Source organism: Rhinichthys klamathensis, unplaced genomic scaffold, assembly GCF_029890125.1.
Source record: "Rhinichthys klamathensis goyatoka isolate OS25496 unplaced genomic scaffold, OSU_Roscu_1.1 h1tg000160l_1, whole genome shotgun sequence".
Lineage (NCBI taxonomy): Eukaryota > Metazoa > Chordata > Actinopteri > Cypriniformes > Leuciscidae > Rhinichthys > Rhinichthys klamathensis.
Window position 1 is genome coordinate 1,189,870 of NW_026606694.1, and position 25,814 is coordinate 1,215,683.

Genomic DNA, 25,814 nt, shown 5'->3' on the forward strand with positions numbered 1-25,814 from the left:
GAAAAAGAGAGAGATTGATAACGGCAGTCAGAAGAGAGAAAGATTTAATATTTTACCCTCACTCCCACAGCCGCTGTAGGCCTGTATTAGAAACACCCTCACAGCAGCATTAGTTTTTTTGTAATTTGTTGCAAAGGTAATATAATACAAAGTGTGTGTTAAAAAATGTACATAGGCAACATAAAAAAATTAAAAATAAAGAAATTATATAAAACTTTGCAGGATTTACGAGGCTGATGACCGTTAAAACGCGTCATCACAGCCTATGAAAAGAGTCCATTCCCAAATAGCAAAATTTTTACTGGCCCACCTCTGGGATTGCTTTCGTGTGGTTATTAGTGCACACATCACATGATTTATATAATTTATTTTCATAGAAATTATCACATATACAGATCTTCTTAAATATAGTTAGTTAAAACACATTTTCACTTAGCTTTAAAATAATATTTGGATTAAATGAGTATTGTAATTATTTTGTGAAGCTGCTTTTACACATTAGGCCTACTTCTACTATTATCATTATTAGCTATAGTAGTGGTTAATTAAAATAGCATCTGATATATAGGTATTAGGTATCACATGGACTTTGTTGTATAGAGCAGGCCTATTTCCAATTTAACTTGTGGGAGTGAATTTACGGTCGCGTTTAGTCCATTATTTACGGCAGTGAACTTCTGCGCTCCGCTCGCTGTCATGCAGGTGGAATTCAGTCCAACCGAGTGATTCAGGCAACATCAGGACAGACATCCAGTTTGAAGAGAGCTTCTGTCCAACCCTGACTTCATCTCCGAGCATCACATACACAGTTTACCTCAACACAGGCATGGCATCATCAGCACAACCGAGGGATTTGAACAGCAAGCAGATCGGATACATTTAAACGACGAATCTTCAGAGAGACTCGCATCATGCTCAGGTGGTCTGTCTTTCCCACTGAAGATCATATAGGCTGCGTTTGGGAAAGAAAACAGTCGTGTGAATGTTTAGAATATTAATCAGGTATGTCACTCTCACGTATGATGATGCATTTAGCTCAGTTGACGCTTGTGGCGTGTTTTTTTTTAAAGCATAAGCGGATTTCAGCAATAATATAATGACTGTCATATGGTTACAAATAATTACTGGGTATTGCATAATGTTTTTATGTATAATAATGTATATATCAGTGGGTGTAAATAAAAACTTAAGGGGCTGCATTTTTTTAGAGCAATAGTCTAGCAATAGCCTAGCTATTTCCCCTTTTCCTCTTTTCTTTTAAGTAGATCCTTTGTATAATCATGGAGGAGAGCAATACCTGTGAATCAGTCCCAGATTTAAAGGATCTGGAGTTAAAAGTGGGGAGAAAGACCCCAGAGGGTCTCCTGAAGTGGATGAGAGAGGAGCACAAAATGACCTCTCATCATCAGACAGACAATAATGAGACAGAGAAGAAAGGACTGGATGAGAAGATCCGAAAACTTAAAATGGAGATGGTAAGATCTACATGTCTATTCCAATAAACTAGTTTTAGTTATTTAAATCAAAACTATTCTTATGGTTATTGATTTATAAACTATTTGATAATGTGGCCCTCTCTTTTGTACTCTTCATCTTAAGAATTCAGAAAAAATGACTATAAAATGAATGGAGAGTGTGACAACAGTCAGAAGAATGTGTATAATGTGCAAGTTTTATAAATGTATGTGGATGACACTCATAGCAGATGTGCAACTTGAAGAGGTGAATTTATTTTCTCTTCTTTATGAAACATAAAGCCTCTGGCTTCCCAGATTCCTTTTTTTTTCTCTCGGTTTGTCACATATCCAATATATCCAATATCCATATACAAATTCCAGTGTAAATCTCTTTTATACTGACTATGATTGTATCTTTTCATAACACAACTCCCAAGAAGAAGCCTGCAGCATGTTGTTGTTGTTTTCTTATTTTGAAGGGTCCCAACCCACATTCCACAAACCAAATCAACCAGAAGCAAAAGAATTTCTCACAGCATTGCCAAACAGTAAATTGAGCACTGAAACATGACCCTTAAACTGTCATACTAGGCAATGGTGTTTTTAATGAGCAGATGTATTGCTTGCAACCACATATCTGTGATGATGTTGAAGTGAAGGACTTGCTTGAGTTGTGGTATAGAAGATTTGTTGCTGTTTTTAATGTTCATGCTTCATACTGTAACTTCAAGCTCTTGGGCTAGAGACACACTCGGTTGTATAAAGAATTGTTGTAGTTAGGGAAATGAGCTTGTTCCCCAGTGGAATGCAGAGCCATTAAGCAAATGGACCCTGATGTTGTTGCTATGGTGCTCTTTACTGAGTGGGAGACTTTGTAAAAGGCCCCAAAGCGGTCATGGATTATGCTACTGCCAGTTGCATTTCTGATTTTTGGAAGTCAGTGTTATTAATTTGCCATCATGATGATCATTGCGGAGACCTCTGTGATTAAGACATCTTAACATGCCAGTGGTTTTCCGCATAAAAAGGGTAATGATACTAAAAGTGTATTGATAGCTTTGTGCAATTATGTATTAATTTATACATTATATTTATGTATTAACAAATCAAGTAATTGTACTCTTTGTGTAGAACATCTAGAAATACAAAGTTCTGTCATGAAACTCTAGATGCTGATAGGTTGCAGACTGATAGATCCTTAACTCAATCTGCTAGCAATCACATCATTCTCTAGGGCACAGCTGATTGGTTCCTGCTGTATCAGTAGCCAATGAGCTTGCTGCTCTATCTTCTAATACTTGGTCAGCATTTACTGCAGCAGTGCAGTGCACTTTCAGAAACCCTCCACCTTCCCCAGCTCCACCTGTACAGATTTGCTACGGGTAATTCATGCTTCTTTCAAAAACATTAAACAGTTTACTACACCCCAGACTGATCTCATGAAATGGCGTATGTATGACACGCCAATTCGTATTTCCATTTTTGGCGTGCTATCAACACGCATAATCGCTTTTCAGCGTGTTTATCAACGCCGTTGACTTAACGTTACATTACTGTATATATAAATATATGACCTACCCCAACCCCGTCTCTAAACCTACCCGTCACTGGGGTAAATACTATTTATGAGTCTTCCCCTACCATCCTAGGAAAAAAAAATATTGCTCCACAGATGTAAATATACATTTTGCTTCGTTTCGCTCTGACAATTAACGGCGTACACATACACGCGGAATCACTCGGACATTTAACGGCGTACACATACACGCAAAAGATGACGGTTCGTATCGGCGTGGACATACACGCGGACAGCTCAAATTGCGTATAGATAACACGCCACTTGACTTGAAAGTGGCGTGTATGTTTACGCAAAGTCATGATGTCATGTTGTACACCCAAACTTTTGAACAGTAGTGTATTTATTCTATTGACAGCCCTGTTTATTTAACAGTTAGAAATAAAAACCAAACATGCCTAATATTTTTGTCTAATCTTATACATAGGTCTTTATACGTACATGAAAAAAAAATATATCTACTTTTATTTATATATATATATATATATATACTGTATATATAAATATATAAACCTGGGCCTTGACTAAATTTTAAAGAAAGCTTTATGCCAAAAAGGTTCTATAAGGAGAAATGTCTTAAATGATTGCATAATGCTTTCATGTTTAACAGGTTATTTAAATTTGTTTTAACGATAAAGCATGTTTACAAGCTGTTTAATTCGTAATTAAATAATTAGAACTAAATTCATAAAATGATCCAATGATGGGAACCCCTAAAAGGTTCTATATATGAAGTGCCTGACAGAACCCTTTAGGTTCTATATAGAACCTTTTCTTCTAAGAGTGAAAGTAAATTGGGTGTTTAGGAATTGATGTAGAGTTTTACTGTTCCCCTGATGCCATTTTACACTGTTCCCAAATAGTCATGAGATACAGCAAGACAACTGTCATTGAACTTTACCTCACACTGTGACATTGTCACCCGGACTGCTGTAGTCTATTGGACACACACACACACACACACTGTGTGGGACAGTTGGTTTCCATGTTTTATTGGGACTTCCCATAGATGTAATAATTTGTATACAGCGCAAACTGTATATTCTACCCCCCCTACACTAACCCTACCCCTAAACCCACCCATCACAGAAAGATATTCTGCATTTTTAGAATTTCAAAACACTTAATTTAGTATGATTTATAAGCTGTTTTCCACAAAAAATGTCCCCATTAGGTCAAAATGTACTGGTATAACTAGCTATTTGGTCCCCATAATGTAGGGAAAACCAGGTACACACACACACACCATTCATTCACACACACAAGTATGATGTAAGACATTTTTTAATTAAATGTACACAAAAAAAATGACAAAACTTACATATCAATACTATGATAAAAGGATCACGTTTGACTTTAAAACAGTGGAATTAAGTGTGCAATCAAACAGCTTGTTATTTATGTCTGTGATCTGCATGAAGAAAGAGCGAGAGAGGGGTGTCCTCGATGACTTTCAGCAACTCTCTCTCCCTGCCTGACACACAGATGGGAAACACAGGGGGAAGGTGTGCTGACAGATGGAGGAAAGGGAGATGGCTCTTCCAGTCTGATAGAACGAGAGGAGAGAGGAAATGAGGGAGGAGAAGCAGTAAGGTTGGAACGGAGAGTGGGAGGACGTAGAGGTAAGGAAGGAATGCAGAGAGATAGAGTGCACGTGTCGTGCTAGATGAGAGAGACAGCGGTGATGTATTAAAATATAAGAGATGCTATTCAATCATGTCAGAGCTGCAGTGTGTCAGGAGGAGCAAAAGACAGCTGCAGTTAAATGAGTTCAGAAACTGTGATGCCCCTGAAATATTTCCCTGTCTCATTACGCACTACCGCTCAAACATTTGGGGTCAGTATGTTTTTTATTCAGCAAGAATGCATGAAATTGATCAAAAGTGACAGTAAACGCATGTATAATGTTACAAAAGATTTATATTTCTAATAAATGTCACAAAAATATTAAGCAGCACACCCTCTCTGACATTGATAATAATCCCTAAAGGATCATGTGACACTGAAGACTGGAGTAATGATGCTGAAAATACTGAAAATGAATGATGCTGCTTTAACATCACAGGAATAAATTGTTTTTTAATAAATTAAAGGGATAGTTAACCCAAAAATGAAAACTTTGTCTTCATTTACTGTCACCCCCATGTTGTTCCAAACCTGTATGAGGTTCTTTCTTCTGTTGAACACAAAAAAAAGAGATATTTTAAAGAATGTTGGTGTAGGAGCCATTTGTGACATTTACGTTGAAGTTAATTTAATGACCCCTGCTGGTGAATCATGATCTTGCGGCCTTGGAAGGCCTTGGAACAGAAGGAGTTAAATTTGTACACCTGTGCCAATTAGTGGCATTAAGGTAGACAAAGGAGGATTCTGGTTGAACAGTTTTTTGTGTTTTGGACGTTGGAAATGCATGGACGCCAGCAGGCATATGGTTTTCAATTTATTTACTGGTCGGTTTATTTATCAGTTTAGTGACAATTTATCGCATTGGAAGTATTGGATGGATGTCGTTCGTCATCCATATTTATGTTTTCGTCATTACAAGTTGGAGTGAGTTTGTTTATCGAGAGAATCAAATGCTATGTTGGAATAAAACGAACAATCTATTGAATCCGCTGAGGCGTCCGAAGTGACTTACTGGAAGGCACTACAGTTGGTAAGAAGTTGACGGCACCAGTTGACGGTAGCCATTGACTTCCATAGGGGAAAAAAAACACTTTGGAAGTCAATGGCTACCGTCAACTTTTTGATTACCAACATTCTGTCAAATATTTTCTTTTATGTTCAAAAGAAAATCGAAATGTAAGTAATGACAAAATATTCATTTTGGGGTGAACTGTCCCTTTAAAATAGAATACAGTTATTTTAAATTGTAAAATATTTCACAATATGACTGTATTTTTGTATTTGTGTTTAAATAAATGCAGATGAGCATAAGAGATTTCTTTGAAAAAACATTTAAAAATCTTACAGACCCCAAACTTTTGAACGTTAGCATCTGAAATGTATTCACTCACCCCATAAGTTGATTTTCAGGAGTGTTTTAATGAAGAAACACATTTACTGTATCTCAAATACTTTGATTGAATCAATTAACTGTATATAATTCTAAATCTGGACAATTATATATAATTCTAAATCTGGACAATTATATATAATTCTAAATCTGGACAATTATGTGGCTATTTATATCATATCAATTTAATATTAATACAGCAAAATATCTTTAAATAATGAGCAAAATATAATAAACATTCTGCTATTTTTTAAATAATTGGCTGTCACTATAAGTTAGATTATACAGCTCTTCACTGTAATGGCAGATTTGCAGTTTTGCAGGTATTGGGAGTGTTTTCTTCACAATCAGTGTTTATACAACTGACTTTAGTTTCTGAGTTCAGTTTTTATCATCCAAAACCAACTCTCAGTTTTTATCGTCCAAAAACAACTCTCTGACAACTAAAGGTCGCTATGGTGTCTACATAGGCACTAAACCCAGAACTTCAATGGAATAATAAATTACTATCAAAAAACACAAATATCGGGGGCTTTTTTTTTGTCCCCTGCCATTTCATTTATGACCCTGAATGTGAAATTCCAAGAATAACAAACGAGCACCATAATAGTCCATATGACTTATATTTACTATACTGTATGTTGTAATTGCCATTTAACATAGCAAACTGCATGATGCGGCAAGTTTGAATATGCAAACTTGTGTGTACTTGAACACATTTAACATATTTCTTAAATTCTTTTTAAAGATAATTTCTACTTTAGAATTTATTTTATAAATATTTTTTTTATGTAGCAGATATATTTACTACAGTATTTCACAATGGCATGGCCAAAAATGGCAACGTCAATGTTCTTCACATACCAGAGTAGATGCTTGAAAGCCTCCTCATCTCTGAAGGACTTATTTCTAAAGTCATTGAGCCGTGATCAAGAAAATATGCGTTATAGTAAAATATCTTTATTTATATTTGTGCTTATTGTTACTCTGCCACTGAGTACAAATAAAGTCCTTTTAACACACACGGAGAGAGCTGCGTTTGATACTTAACGGAGCAGGACACCACAGCTTGGAAAATGAGCTCTCCAGAATTCCGGGGATTAGAACACGAGACGTATGAGCTATGGTTTTAAGGAGTGGGGAAATGGAATTCTTCTGGCTGTGAGAATCTCCAGTGTGAGCCTCAGACACTGTGGAATGTTCTCCCTAAGGAGAGTCTGTGGGTCAGTGTGTGGCTCCATGTGGAAGCTAGAGGATTGCAGCAACAGTGCACTGTATTGCATTAGGTTACAATGACAGTATTTTAATTTCTTTAGCATTTTATACGGTCTGGTTCACCCAGAAATCTGTCTGACAATTGGGTCATTATTTACTTGTTCCAAACCCATATGGCTTTCTTTATTTGTGGAAAACCAAGGTACATTTTGAAGAATAATAGTTTTTGCTCTTTTACATGCAGTTCCCCATCTGTCAGTCACTAGTGTTATGTCGACTGACAAATGGGGTCTCGCTTGGGAGCCCCAATCACCTCTGAGTTTTAGAAAAACTGCCAATAGAATTGGCGAGTGTAATTTGCATGCCAAGCCACTCCCCCGTACATACGAGTAAAGTATATAAGATGAGAGCCCCGGCTATTCAGCGGTGGTTCAGGGTTGTGACAGGGGGGACGTAATGTCTCCGGTCCCTCCATCAGGGAACAAGGGTTACACATCAGTAACCAAGACGTTACAATTAATGGCGATTGGAGCTTTCAAGATGTAAAACGGATGCAAATCTTTGAATAACTACATACAATTTTGGTCGGTTTCTCATAAAGTCCTATTATTTTGGCTTTCGAAGATAATTTGAAATCTTGTCGTACAACGCGGCTAAAGGCACACCATAAGAAAAATGTGCTTTTTTCATAGTGTATGATTGCAGGAAGAAAAAAAAAGTTTTTATTGAACATTGTTGGAGTTGGAGCAAGAGATTTTGTGTGAAAATAAATCATAAAAGTTGTTTGTTTGTTTGAGAATCTTATAAATGTATGAGGTGAGGTGGGCCTTTTACCCCACACACTGGATAAAAGACACACCAGCATGGGGAAAAATGCACACATTATTTATACAAATACTTTAGCTAAAATAATATGGTTTTAATAATGTCTAAATTAATACTTGTTCAAAACAATCGGCAAAATTTGCACTATTTTCGGTTTATTTTGATAAATAAAGATAAGATTATTTCAGTATAGATTCTAAAAGCATTGAATGAAATCCAATAATAATTTAATAGAGCTTTACAGTAACAAATACGCCTTTTACCCCAAATACCATACTTTTAAATATTCTTCCATTATTGGAAAAATAATGCTTTATTTACCTTGAACAAAACTGAAAATCATTAACAAGACCTTTGTCTCAACATGTAGACATCAATTTTCATTTGATGTTTGCTACATAAATCTACAACATTTTAAAAAAAACATTAAATATTAGATCAAATTAGCACAGAATCAACTTTGCATTGCTGTCCGCGATCGCGTCAAGGATCAGCCAAACTTCCACATGCATCATAAAAAGCGGTTGTTAAGAAAAGTGCTGAGCTGAATTTTTGTCCCATCAAGTGGTTTAAACGAGAATAAAGTCAAATGCGCCTTTTACCCCGGTGCGCCTTTAGCCCTGTTGTACCCTATAATACCTTTATGGGGCTTTTGTGTCCTTTTTGTAGCTTGAAAGCGCCAGTCCTAGTTGAGTTGCAAGGCAATAAGAAACCAGTCAAATTCTTCCAAACTGCTCCTTTTGTGTTCCACAGAAGAAATAAAGTCACATGGGTTTGGGATAATGACCATTTTAATTTTGGGGTGAACTACTCCTTTAACATTGTCTTTGTCATTTGAACTTTTCTGGACAAACAAAATACTATATGGCCTCAAGTCATCAGAGTTATTTAAGGCCACGTTCACACAGCAGCGGAATATGGTTGTCAGTGCTGTATTTGAGGTTTTCATGTGTCGTTTCAGTATAACTTACAACAACAGAGATATGAACTGTGAGTCATCTGAAAGTTCTAGATCCAGTCTCCACCGGTTAGGAGCTGCTCCCGTCAGTTTTGTGTTATATGTGCGACTCTCCGACCAGTCATAAAAGCTGCTGTCGGTTAATGAAGATTTGGTGGATGAACTCGTCTCTTGGAAACTTGTCATGTCAAAAGTGTATGATAAGACTTTTCAGTTTTATGCATGTCACCATCTTTGATATTACTTTGACTCCCATTGCATGTTCATACAGACAGTATTCGAGACGCTATTGTGAATTGCTGTGTGAACGGGACATTTTGAGACACACCTGTAATAAGTAAATGCGGTTGTTAATCCCAAAAACTGACAGTATGAATTTGAAGTGTGTTAACTGTTTTCCTCATATACACATGTAATGGGCACTGTACAGTACCATGCAAAATTTGGGGGTTAGTAAGATTTTTTTTATTCATTAATTAATTCAGCAAGGATGCATTAAGTTTCTCAAAAGTGACATTAAAGACATTTGTAATGTTACAAAAGATCTCTCTTTCAAATAAATGCTGTTCATTTGAACTTTATACGAATCCAGAAAACAATCAAAAGGTATACAAAGATCAAGGTTTCCAGAAAAAAAATAGCAAGCAGCACAACCGTTTTCAACTGTGGCAATAATAAGAAATGTTTCTTGAGCACCAAATCAGCATATTAGAATGATTTCTGAAGGATCATGTGACACTGAAGACTAGAGTAATGATGCAGAAAATTCAGCTTTGTCATTACGGGTCAGGAATACATTTTACAATATATTAAACTATATAACATTTATGTTAAATTGTATTAACATTTCACAATGAAATACACAATACAGTTTTACTGTATATTTTTGATTTAAAAAAAATGCATCCTTGGTGAGCATAAGAGACTTCTTTCAAAAACATAAAAACATCTAACCCCATATGTGTATGTTTAATTCAGCCAGTTCCATATGCATATGCAAACACTGGAGTTGGGCACAGCCAGATCAGCGCTCACCACATCAGTGCTGAGACAGGGAGAATATTTACGAGTATGTTCATTAGTCTCAGCAACTCAGACTGAGGTGCTGTGCTGACATTAACCCAACCCACACCAGAGCAGCGATGTTACAGTCTGTTCTCTGAATCTCTCTCGTCTTTTACGTATTTACATCTTTCTCTATTTACTGTAAAAAAAAAAAGGGCTTGTTTATCTTTGCCTTCTAAATTCAGCTCTATTTCCCATCCCCCTCTCGCTGCCTCTTTTGTTCTATTTGTATCCCCACTCTTTTACCGAAATGTTCTCTTTTGGTTTTTTGTACTGTAATTAGTGTGGTTGACATCAGCAGTGCACTATGGCCTTTAAATTACACAGCAGGCTGAATGTATAGGATAAGAGTATGCTGTCCGTTTATGACAGGCCTGGATTGGTGCACTTAAACTGATTTATCTAATCCTCTTCTCAAACTGGGTCTATGGGATTCAGAACATTATCCACATTTAGACGTCCTCCATTTAATTGAAAATGTAATCGTTTAATGACTTTCTTTTTTCAGTGGCACACAAAAGAAGTTAGGCCTCAATCATCATTCACTTTCACTGAATGGAAAAAAAAAGATGCAGTGAAAATGAATGGTGACTAAGACTAAAGGCGTCTTTTGTGTTCCACAGAAGAAATGAAGTAAAGTATGGGTTTGGACCGACATGTGGGTCATGTGAGTAAATAATGACAGAATTAAAGTTTTTAGGTGAACTGTTTACCTAAAGTGCTGTTTGACTAGCTGATGGGGCGCAGACAGGGCAGAATCTGTCAGGGATTGTGGGAGCTAAAGTACTGTGGCTTTCAGAGGAAGCACTGACTATTTGATGAGCACTGTTTTATGGGCTAGAGAGCCATTCAGTCAGTCAGAAGGGTTCAGGACTTTGTATATCATATTACATCTTCCTGACAAAAATGCTTCACTGCTGCCAAATGAAGCTTCGTAACATACTTCTGAAGGAATGTGAATTCCTCACATTTTGACAGATATGCTTTACCTCTACATTCCAAAAGCAAGATCTAATGATGAAGGAAGGATCTAATATATTATTGTCATAAGACCAATAGCATCCATTACTCTTTATTGATTTGACCAAATGGAATATATACTTGTTTACTTTTATTGATATCTAAAGAAAAGTAAACCTTAGCGTACATACACTATATATATATATACTAAGGTTTACTGTTATTTAGACCTCAAGTGTAGATGTGTCAGAGGAAAACTGCTTAGCCCATTTGCTGTGGGAATTAGGAAGAGAATAGTGCTTCACTAGAGGAATGGATACTGTCAGGATCAGGAAGATCTATAAATCTCAACAGCATTTACAGTAATGGACCTCAGTCAGCACAGGACTCCACTCCAGTCATGCTTATGAACCCCAGACTAAACACAACAATCAGCACTAATAAGAACTCATTTAGAGCATTTATTAAAGTTGTCAACCTTCCAAAATGACAACAAAAAAACACACCATAAAAGCGGCCCGTGCGACAGATTTGATCTTAGAGTGTGCGTACGCAAAAATCCACGTCAAAGACCGTTTCTATAAATATGAACGTTAGCGTGGATTTTGCGTATGCACACTTCAGGGTCTGAGCAGACTTACGCACTTTTCCTTGAGTCGGAGAACTGCAGTTCTGGAAGAGAGGCGTACGCGCATGTTTGTTCTCTAAATCACACGTACGCACATTTGAGAGAAATTATCGTAAGATCAAATGTAGGACGGTTTCTACGCATCAATTTTATAAATGAGGCCCCGTGTCTTTTAGAGCCTTTCAATAGCTTTGTTTAAGGAACAGACCAAATAAATCTTTTCATCTTCCAAATCAGATCTCATTTACATTATTTGAACGTGCATATTAAATTTTTTTTTACATGCAATATTGTGATATTTGCAAATGTACATGATATGACAGAATTTTGGGTGTAGGCCTACTATTCCTTTATAGGTTCCAAAAGGGTGTTTACGTAGCGATGTCTGTAAAAAGTGATCAGTTGACTGAAAATTAAGTTATGTGAACTTGGCAAGAACTAATTTTTTCAACTACGTATTGAGTTTATTTACTTAATAATATTAAGACAACAGGTTTCTTCACTTTTTAAGTTACGTCAACTGATCACTTTTATTAGTATAGAAATACTATGCTTGGGTCCCCAAAGAACCTTCAGTGAACAGTTCTTAAAAGAACCTTTTTTTGTATTATTGTGAGGAGCATTTTAATAATCTAAAGAGCAATTTTTTGAGTTTTTTTTTATGAACTATGATGTGTGCAATGTGTATTATGTATTGTGTTTTTTAATGTATTGTCTGTATGTCTGTTACCTTTTGCTGCAAAACTAGTTTCCCCCAAGGGGGACAATAAAAGTAATATATACACTCACCAGCCACTTTATTAGGTACCCCATGCTAGTAACGGGTTGGACCCCCTTTTGCCTTCAGAACTGCCTCAATTCTTCGTGGCATAGATTCAACAAGGTGCTGGAAGCATTCCTCAGGGAGTTTGGTCCATATTGACATGATGGCATCACACAGTTGCCGCAGATTTGTCGGCTGCACATCCATGATGCGAATCTCCCGTTCCACCACATCCCAAAGATGCTCTATTGGGTTGAGATCTGGTTACTGTGGAGGCCATTTTAGTACAGTGAACTCATTGTCATGTTCAAGAAACCAATTTGAAATGATTAGAGCTTTGTGACATGGTGGAAGTAGCCATCAGAGGATGGGTACATGGTGGCCATAAAGGGATGGACATGGTCAGAAACAATGCTCAGGTAGGCCGTGGCATTTAAACGATGCCCAATTGGCACTAAGGGGCCTAAAGTGTGCCAGGAAAACATCCCCCACACCATTACACCACCACCACCAGCCTGCACAGTGGCAACAAGGCATGATGGTTCCATGTTCTCATTCTGTTTACGCCAAATTCTGACTCTAACATCTGAATGTCTCAACAGAAATCGAGACTCATCAGACCAGGCAACATTTTCCAGTCTTCAACTGTTCAATTTTGGTGAGCTCTTGCAAATTGTAGCCTCTTTTTCCTATTTGTAGTGGAGATGAGTGGTACCCGGTGGAGTCTTCTGCTGTTGTAGCCCATCCGCCTCAAGGTTGTGCGTGTTGTGGCTTCACAAATGCTTTGCTGCATACCTCGGTTGTAACGAGTGGTTATTTCAGTCACTGTTGCCCTTCTATCAGCTCGAACCAGTCTGGCCATTCTCCTCTGACCTCTGGCATCAACAAGGCATTTCCGCCCACAGAACTGCCGCTCACTGGATGTTTTTTCTTTTTCGGACCATTCTCTGTAAACCCTAGAGATGGTTGTGCGTGAAAATCCCAGTAGATTAGCAGTTTCTGAAATACTCAGACCAGCCCTTCTGGCACCAATAATCATGCCACGTTCAAAGTCACTCAAATCACCTTTCTTCCCCATACTGATGCTCGGTTTGAACTGCAGGAGATTGTCTTGACCATGTCTACATGCCTAAATGCACGTAGTTGCCGCCATGTGATTGGCTGCTTAGAAATTAAGTGTTAACGAGCAGTTGGACAGGTGTACCTAATAAAGTGGCCGGTGAGTGTATATATTCCACTATAAAGAACCTTTTGTGCAATGGAAAGGTTCCGTGGATGCTAAAGGCCTTCATGGAACCACAGATGCTAATAAATAATCTTTATTTTAAAGTGTACTTTCATTTAACTATAGTTATGTTTGTTAAAAAAGCTCTTGATGTCCATGTGTATTTCCTCTGCACAGGCTCATCTACGAGCAGCAGACGTCAAGATCTTGAACCAGTTGCTAGCACTGCATGAGGGCATCGAGGCAGTGAAATGGCTCCTGGAAGAGCGTGGCGCGCTCACTAGCCGCTGCAGCAGCCTGACCAGCAGCCAGTACAGCTTAGGGGAGGGTCCCGACACCTCCTGGAGGGGCAGCTGGAGCAGTCTGCAGGACCCACATGACAAGCTGGACAACATTTCCATTGGCAGCTATCTGGACACATTAGCTGATGATCTGGATGAGTACTGCCCCTCCAGTGGGACTGATTCAAAACTGTGTGCCGCCCCTATAGGGACAGATGGCTCCAGAAGTACTGGAGGAGGCATGGGCAGTTCCACTGGATCTGTAACCAGATCTCCACAAGTCAAATCCGATGCTCCTAAAGAAGAAGCTCAGGTTTGGAATAAAGCGTCTGAGACAGCGAGACCATACCAACCCAACAAGACCAATGAAATCCTGGACAAATCAGTAAAGCAAATGGTCAGCAGCACAGATTCGGCCAGGGCCTGTCTCGCTGAGAAGCTGGGGAAGAGTCTGAGCCCTAAAGTGAAACCCTATAAGAATGGCAAAGTTGAGCTGGAGAGCTGCAAAATGAATGGCAAAGTTCAACTGGAGTATGACGCACACTGGCGCTGGGTGCAGTCGCAGGATGATGTGACTTTTTTGTGATAATATATACATGATTAGCAAGCCAAAGGTGTTGATGGGAGATTTGTCTGGTCCTCTATTCACCACTGAGTTTTGTTTGCAGACTTTGAGCTTTGAATAATTTGAGGTTAAGAGGTCAGCAATGGAAAAGAAGCTTAGACCTGTGGGGGGGGTCAGAGTTAAAGAAAATCCTGAATTAATTACCATGTCAGGTTGTGTAGATGTTTATGGACGCATGTTTCAAATTATGTGGGATCATAATCTTTTCTGTGATGGCATCTATTGATTCAGCACAACTATTTATTGAGTCAGTAACTTTATTGCATACGTCAGTACATTTCTTTCATTTAAATGATGTAATTGCAATTTTGTGTGTTTTTGTTAAGCTTTTAGAGATTATAAACATCAAAACAGTCATTAGAAACAAAATGAAAAGTTCACAAAATCCAATCCTTTATGTATTTTTTGCATAATATACACTAACACTACCCCTGAAAAGTTTGGGGTTGGCAAGATTTTTTTATCTTCTGTTCAACAAGGCTGCATTTATTATTGCAGAAATACAGTAAAACTGTAATATTGTGAAATATTATTATAGTTTAAAAGAACTGTTTTCTATTTTAATATATTTTAAAATGTAATTTATTCCTGTGATGGTAAAGTGGAATTTTCAACATCATTACTCCAGTCTTCAGTGTCAAATCCTTCAGAAATCATTATAATATTCTGATTTGGTTCTCAAGAACACTGTTAAAACAGTGTCAGTGTTAAAATGCTTTTTAAAATGTGTATTATTAATGCTTCACATTTTTGTGGAAACCGTGATATATTCTTTGAATATAGAAAGTTCACAAGTGCATTTATTTGAAATAGAAATCATTTGCAACAATAAGCGCATCTTTATTGTCACTTTTGATCAATTTAATGCATCCTTGCTGAATACATTTCAAAAGAGTGCACAAATGCTCACATTTGGCATTTCCTTAATATTTTGAAGTGGACCAAAGTTTGTTTAGCTAAAACAATCCAAAAGCTTGAAACCACAGCAACTTTGTTACAAAATCAGTAATTGTTTTTTTTTCTGACCATTTTGTATGACCTTTCTGCTGATTACAGTATGGACAAAATGAATTGTATAGGATTTGCTCTTAAACTGTAGGGAATGTTTAAATCATGTTCCATTTTACTACCAAAGTCTTAAATCACCTCAGAGTGTTTTCCTTTGAGTTAAAATCTAAAGGTCAAAGCATAAATCCATTCTGAATACCAAGTATGTTCCCATCTGTTAAAATGTGACCCTGAGTCCAGAATCAGCAACACCCTTGTGTTGCCTTTGATTATTAATTATAATTTACAATCGGAATGTCATTTTTACATATATATAATTGTTGATTTGAAAACTGCTTGTAGTTTACTCTTTGTCTGTAAGAATGCTTATGTAATCAATCAGTAAAATGCTGTATTGTAAATCTAATCAGGTAAACCATGGGTTAGCTTTAAGTAGGGTCCTGTTTTGGAGTACCAATTAGTACTGTTTTTATTGGATCAATTAAATGAGCTTGAAAAACAGGAACAGGATATTAAGAATGTCATACAAATCTTATTCCACTACACAGATCCAATGGCGTAATAATGCTCACACAAACGCATGGAGACCAGTGGTTGTGCTGTGATCTTTGCATTTGTAATGTGTCTTTTCCTTGTTATTTAAAAATTCCGCACCTCAAGTGCACTTTGAATTTAAAGTTGTTCAGATTGCTAACTCTTACCAGTTAATCAAGTTCTATATGTGGTGTAACTTTGACTATATAGTCACAGTGTTAGCACTGACTGGATATAATCCTGCATTGTCTATGTTTTGTATGCCAAAAGAACTGCATTGATGTAAAAAAAATATGTCTAACGCAAAAACTGAAAGTACTACCAGTATTCAATAATTTAACACATGTGTTATGTAATAAAACACCATACTGTATTTATGTGGTCATCTATTTTGTGCTGAAAAAGAGGAGTGTATTATATATAAACTCAGACTTTTTCTTGTACCACAAACACCCACTCTCAGTTAATAATGCCTGTGCTTCTAGGAAAGGGTTTCCATGTCTACAGAATACATGTGTAACATGTGAATGTGTGTCATTCAGCTGTTTGTTTGAGTCAGGGAAATGGAGAGGACAAATCCCAGAAGCCACTGTGTGAAGAGCTATGGCAGGAATACGTGAAGATGTTGGAGTGAGATGGTGAGGATGATCAAAGAGAAGCGAGCGAGTATTAAAAAATGAGATATGAATTGGTTGGGGAGAGATGAAATAAAATATATAAATGGAAACACCAGTGGTCCTGATTTACATGCTGACAATGGGCGAGATCAGATGAGAGGCAAACAAGTGGGATCCAAAACTCAGACCACAAGTGAAAATTTGAGATTTTTCTTATATAATACTTTTTAATATTTTAGAAGCATTTTGAATGAAAATAAAACTAAATTTTAAATGAGATTTTCAGATGCACAGCTGAACAAGGGGAGGCAAGGTATCTTGGAAATATTCCTGGGCAGCTGTTTTCTATGTATATAATGGATAGATACAATTATGCCTGAATGGGGAAAGACCACAATCTTCAAAACTGTTTCTATATATTACTTTGCAATTATATATTTCAATATTATTTTTTCACTGCTTAAGGGTACGTTTACACGACAACAATGTACTAAAAACGGAAATGTTTTTCCTTTGCATTTTTTTTTTTTTTTTTTTGCTACAGACTACAACGGATTCACACGAATCTGCAAAAACGACAAAACATGCAGTATTATGCATGCCAGGCCAGTCGTTGGCGATGACACTTTTTTAAAGAAACACATGCTTATAGACTGAACACGTACTACGCATGAGCTTGACGTCACCATTTTCACAATTAGCGTTTTTGTAGTTTACATGGAGACGATAATAACAGTATGGTTTTCAAAAACTTGCAATTTGAATCCCATTTTCAAAAGTTTTCAGGCCCCCAAAACGCTATTGTTGTGTATATGAACGACCAAAACGCATACAAAGTTTTCCGTTTTTAATTAAAAATGGTGTCATGTAAACATCAAAATCTCATACAAAAAGTCTCAGTCAATTGGCTTTTTCGTTCCTTCAGCCGCCATATTTAAGTTATAATTACTCCTATTAGTCCTATAGTAAAGCGATAGTAAAGAAAATACTGAATGCTCCAAATTCACAGAAGCATCTGCTTGCTAGCCAAAAGTAGCAGTCAGTTGATGTGAAAAACAAACGACGATCAGCATTTATGTTGAACGTAACTTGTTATAAAGCTTTTGCATTGGCAATTTTGGAGGTAAATACGACATTGCTCAGCACAGGCACAGCAGGATGCTAATTCACCTAATAGGTTCCAAATGAGAGATTCTCGCTTAGTTAGCATATAGCGGCTAACCCTCTGTGTTAAATGTGCTCCGTTAGTTAAATGCAGTGTACCTTTCTCAACACCAACCACACAATGAAGCATCTCTGCACCTATAAAACTTGTTTAGGTTTTAAAAAATGTTTTGTGTAGTATGCTGACTAACCATAAATCATGCTCACTTGTCAAGCGCAGTAATAGTTGCTGTCTAGCCAAAAGAAATTTAATTGGTTAGATTCTGATAACCTGACTCTGGATGGTCAGGATGATCAGGATGGTCTCACGAGGCTAAGATTCTGACACAAACCCATCCTTGTGCATAGTGTTATTTGCATGCAATGGTGTTTCTTTCCTTTCACTATGTGTAAATGGGGCTTGCAAGTGGTTTCATTGTGTATTTTATTTCCTATTACTTCAGCAAAATTGTTGGCAAGTACGAACACACTTGATGCCAAAGCCTGAGAGTTTTTTCCCTTCAAGTTGTTGTCTGCTATTTAAATCAACCATCCTTTTAAAGAAATAATATACAGCTTATGGCTCCTCCTGTATACACATATATAAAACGATCTTTTGAGTAAACACGTTGCTGCCTCGTCACACCACCCCTGCCCCACATAGTCTCAATTACATAACATCCCACCAAATTATTTTTTTATCTTTACTTTTGTAAAAGACTCCAGACAGAGTGACTAGGGTTTACCTAAATGAATAGTCACATATACTGTAAGATGCCTTTGCCGGAACGATTTGCTGGCAATGAGGAACAGAGGAGACGATGAATGAAACGTCCTCCACTGTTTTACTTTGATCTACATGCAGTTTGCCAGTGCCTGACCATTTCTGAAAGAATGCGGGCTGTTCAGAGTTTTCACACATTTTCCTTGCGGTTTCATTTACCTACATCTGGTGTGCCCAAAGAATTGTAGGAAATGCTTGTGGAAAACCCCTTGCGATAAAATCGATGCATAAAAGTGCTTGAAATCAACAGCAAAGAAAGCAAGCACTAATCATGCTGGCCACATATTTTAGTGGCATTGTACAATGCGCTATTGAATAATTATTATTTTTTTTTTAAACATACACACACTACAGTTAAAAAAAAAATGTTGTTTTTGAAAGAATTCCAAGGGTTGCGGTTATTTGATCAAAAATACAGAAAAAAAAGTAATAATGTGAAATATCAATTACAATTTAAACCTATTTTAATATATTTTAAAATATCATTTATTTCTGTGATGGCAAATCTGGATTACTCCAGTCTTCATTGTCACATGATTCTTCAGAAATCATTGAAATATGCTGATTTGTTGCTCAAGACACTTTTCTTATTATTAATGTTGAAAACAGTTAATATGTTTAATTTTTTTTGGAAACTATGATGCCATTTTTTTCAGGATTCTTTGATGAATAGAAAGTTAAAAAGAGCAGCATTTATTTGAAATAGAATTTTGTGTAACATTATACATGTCTTTACTGTCACTGTTACACCCCGTCTAGGGGAAAAGGGGCAACATGAAAGAGTCAACGAAAAGCGAGGAATTGGAACAAAAGTTATTTATTTTTCTTAATTTGGGACTTACGATTCAGGAGCTGACAAAGCCAAAATAACAAACAAAACAACCTTAAATTTAAACCTCTTTCCTAAACCCTAACCCAAAAAAAAAGAAAATGAAGATACAATCAATAAACCTATCTCCCAAACCAAAAACAGAGAAAACAGTTTACAATAAAGAAAACAATGGCGTCGAGCTCCCTACTTTCCCAAAAATCAATCAGTATTTACAATATATACAGCCAGGTAAACAAACTGAAAAGGGCGGTCCAAATCAGTGTCGGTAAACAGGCAAAGGGTCAAATATACCAATGAGGATATTCAGATACAAACAGCTTTCAAAACAAATAAACAAACAGTACTCACAGTCTCAATACTCTTAACACTCAACTACTCTTAACAGTCTCAAATCCCAAACTTTCTCTTTCAAATCAAACAAACAAAAGGCTACTCAGTCTCAAAACTCTTAACATTCAAATCACAAACTCTCTCTCTGCTCAAAACACAATATCTCCTGACTTCCTGTAAAGGAAGTGATGTCTCTTTTTAAAACAAGCTGCACCAATCAGGATCGAGCAGCAATCATCGTGCAGGAACCAATCAGATGGGCGTTCCAATCATCCTGCAGGAACCAATCAGATGACGTTCCTAAACAGACACACTGAGAGACTGACAAAACAACAGAGATAACAAAATACAAACCATAGGGTCGTAACAGTCACCTTTGATCAATTTAATGCATCCTTGCTGAATAAAAGCACCAATTTCTTTAAAAAACCTTACTGACCCTAAACATTTGAATGATAGTGCATGTATTTGGTTTAACTCAATGTGATCATGGCAGGTCCTATGACATCAGTATTTACCCAGTGTTGCCATAACAATAAGGGCTGTGATCAAATGGTTATGTTTATCTGTGGCTGCAGTTATGAGATGGACCTGCCTTGTAATGAACACTGGCAAGGCAAGGTTTGTGTCAGTGTGCAAAAACAAACACTCAGGCGCATGCAAGGGTATTTGTCTAGATGAGAGTTCACCACTAACCGCACTGGCTGTTCTAATGGCAGAGTTGGAGAACAGAGACGGTGGGATGCTGATTATATCCCAGAAGCCACTGGAGGGGCTCGTGGGGTTTTAGCCACAGAACGTCAGCACTGGTGCTCCAAAAATCACAAAAATTGAGGGTTGGTGGAAATGAACACCATATGATTTGTAGATTGGGTACAAATATTAGGCCCTCATGCAAGGACATTTTTTGCTTCGTTTCAGTGTGTACACAGGCTGTTTCACAAAAGAAAAGACTATATTATAGATGTGGTGGGCACAGGCGTTAAATGAAATATGAAGCAAAACAAAATGTGAATAGGGTATATGTTGAACGTCGCATGACCAGACCGGAACACTGATCTCATCGTATTCGCACAGCATAGAAAGGAGACTGGGGCTAGTTGTCACACAGTTGTTATCTGTATTGAATATTATTGTTTCAATCAAAATCACACTTTTACTGATTTGCATTGTTTTGTTTAAATTTAGTTAAAAAGCCTATAATTGGCTTTTTGATAATGGCAGGTTCCACTGTGACAATTTCTACAGTACGACAACATTCTGTGCACATGTGTTGTTTCTTAACACACCTTTGTGGACTTTTAATTCAACCAATGTGTTATTCCTCTTAACACAGAAAGTGTTGAAATCATGTACACACCAGTGTTACAGTTGCACAATTTGTGTCCAATGTGTGTTATAATTTTTTTTATCTAATTGAACAAAACGTGTATGCAATAAAAACACAACAAACTCAATGAAAGGTCAATGTGTATTCAGTGAAAAATCTTTCCTGGGCAATGATAGTGAAAATGTGTAAAGCATTCAACGAATGCTTATTCAGAAAGAATAATAAATACATAAAGAAAGATAAAGAAAGAATAATAAATTAAATAAATAAAGATAAACCTTGAGAAGTACTGTAGGGGTAGGGGTGTAACAATATATTGTGTCACAATATATTGCATTAAAAAAATGTAATAGTGACAATGTGCATAATTCACACAAAAGGAACATTTCTGTGTGAGAAAAAAAAAAGTTTACAGAGTTTTACATTTACCAGAGCCTAAACAGATGCATAGCCTATATGTAATTTTCAAATCATTCACGTCACCTCACATTCCTGTTAACGAATGATTTATTTACAAAGATTGTAATGAGAGCTTCCAACGTTTGTCCTGTGAGTGATCGCATTTAACTGTAGTGTTATTGCAGGTTATGTGTATAATGCTCAGTTTCAGATTCCATTTGTGTGCTCAGCCATAATTTTCAGAAAAGCAACCGAGGTTTCTGGCACCTGTAGTGTGGAGTTAAATCTTGTGATTTACAGTGGCTTTGATGTCTGCCACGAAATCTCATTTTCCATTGTGGTTGTCTGTTTGTGCAGTTTGGTTGAGCAGTTTTATCCTGGTGTCATTGTTGATTTAAAAAAGAGAGAGAGAGAGAGCTTGAGGGAAAAAAAATGATAGTATTTTTCCAGATAAAAGCTGAACAAATGAAATAAAAGTATGTAGAATGCACAGGATGAATCAGTCTATCATAAATTAATGAGGTCCATTCAGTCACATTGGTTACTCAAATATTTACATAAATAAATGTGCAGCAGTGTTTTACAAACTGATGGAGTTAAATTGCAATAAAGCTCCAGACCTCGAGGGGTGATCCAAAGCACAGAATCTCTTTAGTTAACCACATCAGATGAAAAATAACGCTGTAAGTCTTTCCCTGACTGTGGCCTGACCACAGCTGGCCATATTCCCCTGCCGTTTAGTTCCGGCCCACAGAGAAACACCCTCATCGACTGGGAGAGTGAAACTTTGCACTGTTTTTGTTTCAACTTCAGAATTAAATAATATTTTTTGCAGACATTCACTGTAAGATATGAATGCTTGCTGTCATAATAATTTAACTGATCTTTCTTTTTATTCTTCTTCTAGTGTCATCATTGTTTGTTGTATTTCTGCATTGATGTTTAATAAGTTACGCTTAACCCTTGTGTTCTGTTCGAATTCTGTGTACTCCCCTTATGGACCGGGTCAAATTGACCCTAATTGGATTCAATACAATTCCTCAAAAATCACACTATGAAAAATAACAAAGATTTAGATACAAACTGTAAACTTTTAATATCAACATTTGTCAAACATTACAAAAACATTATATCTGAAAATATGATTTATGAAAATGTTTTTAAAACATTTTTTAAAACAGTTTTGTTTTGACAAAATTGGAAAATAAACAGTATACAGATTTTTTTTTTTGCATATTTTTTTTTTATTACTTTTTTTTTTACTTTTTTTACATTTTATGCTTTGAACATCGTAACTGAACAAAAAAAATTGCTGTATAATGAAAATTTTTCATTTTCCTAAGTTAACTTTCCCTAGTTTCCTAAGACCTATTTTCCTAGTTTCATTATTCACTCACTGGGAAGTGAGAAACCAAACATAACAAAAACATACATCAAATAAATGTTTTTTATTTATTTTTTTGGCTCTGTGAAGCTGCCTTTGAAAATCCTACATAAAAGTTTTGGTTAAAAGCTAGGTATTTTAGATATTTTGAATATTGAAATGAGAGCTTATTTTATTATCTGTGTCTGACAAAGATTTTCATCTGTAATTTGCAAATAATTCTGAACACTGTAATTTTAGCTTTTTCAAGTGTGTTTGGTTAGGGTTAGATCACTTTTAGATGCACTTGCACGTTAGAACTGGTGTTGAAGTGCCCTGACATACAGAAAATAAATGTTTTTATTTTGTGTCTGTACAGTTGCTTTTGAATGGCTGTCTATGAGGGTCAAATTGACCCGCGAACATCACGAACGTAACAGTAATTTTGTTTGTATATGTCAAAACACATCAGCATGTTGAAACTTTGCATGCATGTTCATCATGATAAATGAGAAAAAGTCACAAAATATCAAGCAAAAAAAACAAAGGTTAACCAGTATTTCCAACAACTTGAAAATTGAAACGGGTCAAATTGACCCGCAACATAACACAATCAGTGCTATTTAAAGTTATTGAAATATTATTGAAATAAACATAAGACTGTAAATAATGATATGATCAGTAAGTCATGGCAACTTATGTTTTTACTTTGCTTTAATTCAAGTTATACAAGATTCAACTTACATTTTTTTAAGTCAGTTTAATATAATTTAAGTTGAAACTCTTTGGAAATCAATTAGGCCCCGTCAATTGTTTGGTTAACCATTTTCTTCAAAATAACTTATTTTGTGTTCAGCAGAAGAAAGAGATTTGGAACAATTTGAGGGTGAGTAAATGATGACAGAATTTTCATTTTTGGGTAAACTACCCCTTTAAGTTATTCAATTGAAACAAGTGGAACCGTTTTTTTTTACAGTTTGCTGCATATGCTATAGATCTATTTAAAAGACATTCATACTTTTAGACAAATTGAAACTGGTCAAAAGTGACAGTAGCATCACAGGAATGAATTACATTTTAGAATATATTAAAACTGAAAAGTGGTTTTAAATTGTAATATTTCACAAGTACTGTTTTTATTGCATTTGTTTTATCAGTAACAATGAATTTATCAAACAAATGCAGTCTTAGTAAGCATAAGCTATTTATTTCTTTAAATGTAAAAAATAAAATAGTCACCCAGATGTGAAATGAAGACATAATTGGATTGTAAATTGGACTCTTGAGATTCTCAAGGGTTCAGCAGGGGTGTTTTCCAGTTGAGTGTGAGAGAAGGGGAAGTAAGCAAAGGGGCAGAAACAGGCCGCACGGTTCCCACACTATGATGTAATGAGCCAGTGGCAGGGGCAAAGGGATCCTTACAGATTTACTGGAGACAGTAATGAATAACAGACAGAAGAACACAGTAATGTCTCAAGATGATCTTCTTTATCTTTCTTTGAGCTGAAATGCCACATGCAGCTCATGCCCCCACTACAGCAAAACAAACCCAGACACTTGTGCAAAACATTTGTAGAACATATGTCAAACATTCACACACACATGCCTAAACTTCAAATATGATTGAATTCTGGCAAATATATAATTACTTTTAGATTTATGGATTTATGTGATTGGATGGCTAGAAAGTGAAGGTCAAACAAATAACAGTGAATGTAACTTATTTCTATAATTTTATATAATAATAATAATAATCATCATCACCAATCATAATAATATCAGCAATTGGTATTATTATTGTCAGCATTTTAGTGCTGTTGCACTTTAAGAAAGCTACTTATCCAATTAAATTATAAGACATGGAACTATAATAATAATAATTATTATTATTATTAGACCAAATTAATTAATTACATTTACTGCTGTTTGTTTGACCCTCACTTTCCTTCATAAAACGGAGCTAGATTTGTTGAAAAGTGGGCCAAAGTCTTGATCCGTTGATGTGTGGTGGTCAAAAAAAGACAGTCTAAATCGAAGCCCTTCAAGCAACGTGTCTGACAGCACTTGTCCTGTGCCAGTGTGTCTGAATGGGCCTGTCCACAACCTCTTACATTCAATTAGCCAGAAACAAGTGCGCTTTGTGCTGCCTGTGCTAAAGGCCAGCCCATTGCCTTCCCAGTGAACACACAGCAGACACAAACTTTTGAAAGTTTTTCAGCAATGCTCAAACCCTCATGCCTTCAATGTTCATGACCTGAATATCAAACATAGAGGGGGGAAAAGATGAATTGACAGGCTTGTTTAAGCATTAAAATATGTTGACACGTTTGATGAGTTAATTAGCTGATTTTATCATATAAATCCAGAACTAACTTGCTAATTTTATCTTTTATACGTGTGGCTCACTTTTCCATTTTATTTCAAAACAAATTAACGTTAAATAATGATATTTGAGTCATTTTTTCTCTGCGTACCCACTTGCGTGTGCCTTAAATACAGTCCTGAATGGAAGCGGGTGTAGAGTTGTTGAAGTGGACACAAAGGAGGAGGGTCTGCGTCTCTGTAGTTGAGAAGTATTCCAGTCACTGAGAGAGTGTGTGGGTGGAAGAACCAGTCTCTCGTGTTTATTGGTTCCTCCTTGATGCTGAAAGGAGGATGCAAGCAGCAGCAGAGGACTGAAGGACTGAAAATTCTAACCATTCACTCCCACTGATAGCAAAACTGTGTTCAAGAGAACAGTCTGACCTATCATAACATAGACACACAGTAGCCTAGCCTTTGTTTTCACGCATGATTTGTTCATTTTTTCTGAACCTGTATGAATGTCTTCTGTTGAACACAAAAGAAGATATTTTGAAGAATGACAGTAACCAAACAGTT

At 36.4% G+C, this 25,814-nt stretch overlaps 1 protein-coding gene across 2 annotated transcripts; it reads left to right on the top strand.

Annotated features, from left to right (window-relative positions):
* The first annotated feature begins 644 nt into the window (after positions 1-644).
* lurap1 (leucine rich adaptor protein 1) lies at positions 645-14,719 on the top strand. 2 transcript variants are annotated; one of them, XM_056258845.1, is made up of 3 exons: positions 645-1,002; positions 1,266-1,475; positions 13,866-14,719. In XM_056258845.1, the coding sequence occupies exons 2-3, from the start codon at positions 1,281-1,283 to the stop codon at positions 14,553-14,555; spliced, it is 885 nt and encodes a 294-aa protein (XP_056114820.1). In that variant the 5' UTR covers positions 645-1,002; positions 1,266-1,280; the 3' UTR covers positions 14,556-14,719. The 2 variants fall into 2 exon arrangements, with proteins under 2 accessions (XP_056114820.1, XP_056114819.1); XM_056258844.1 differs by having other exon boundaries at positions 646-1,002; positions 1,263-1,475.
* Positions 14,720-25,814: the final 11,095 nt, after the last annotated feature.

Coding starts and splice junctions, on each gene's coding strand:
- lurap1 (XM_056258845.1), top strand. CDS start 1,281: ATGGAGGAGAGCAATACCTGTGAATCAGTCCCAGATTTAAAGGATCTG. Junction 1,476..13,865: donor GAAAACTTAAAATGGAGATG/GTAAGATCTACA, acceptor TCCTCTGCACAG/GCTCATCTACGAGCAGCAGA.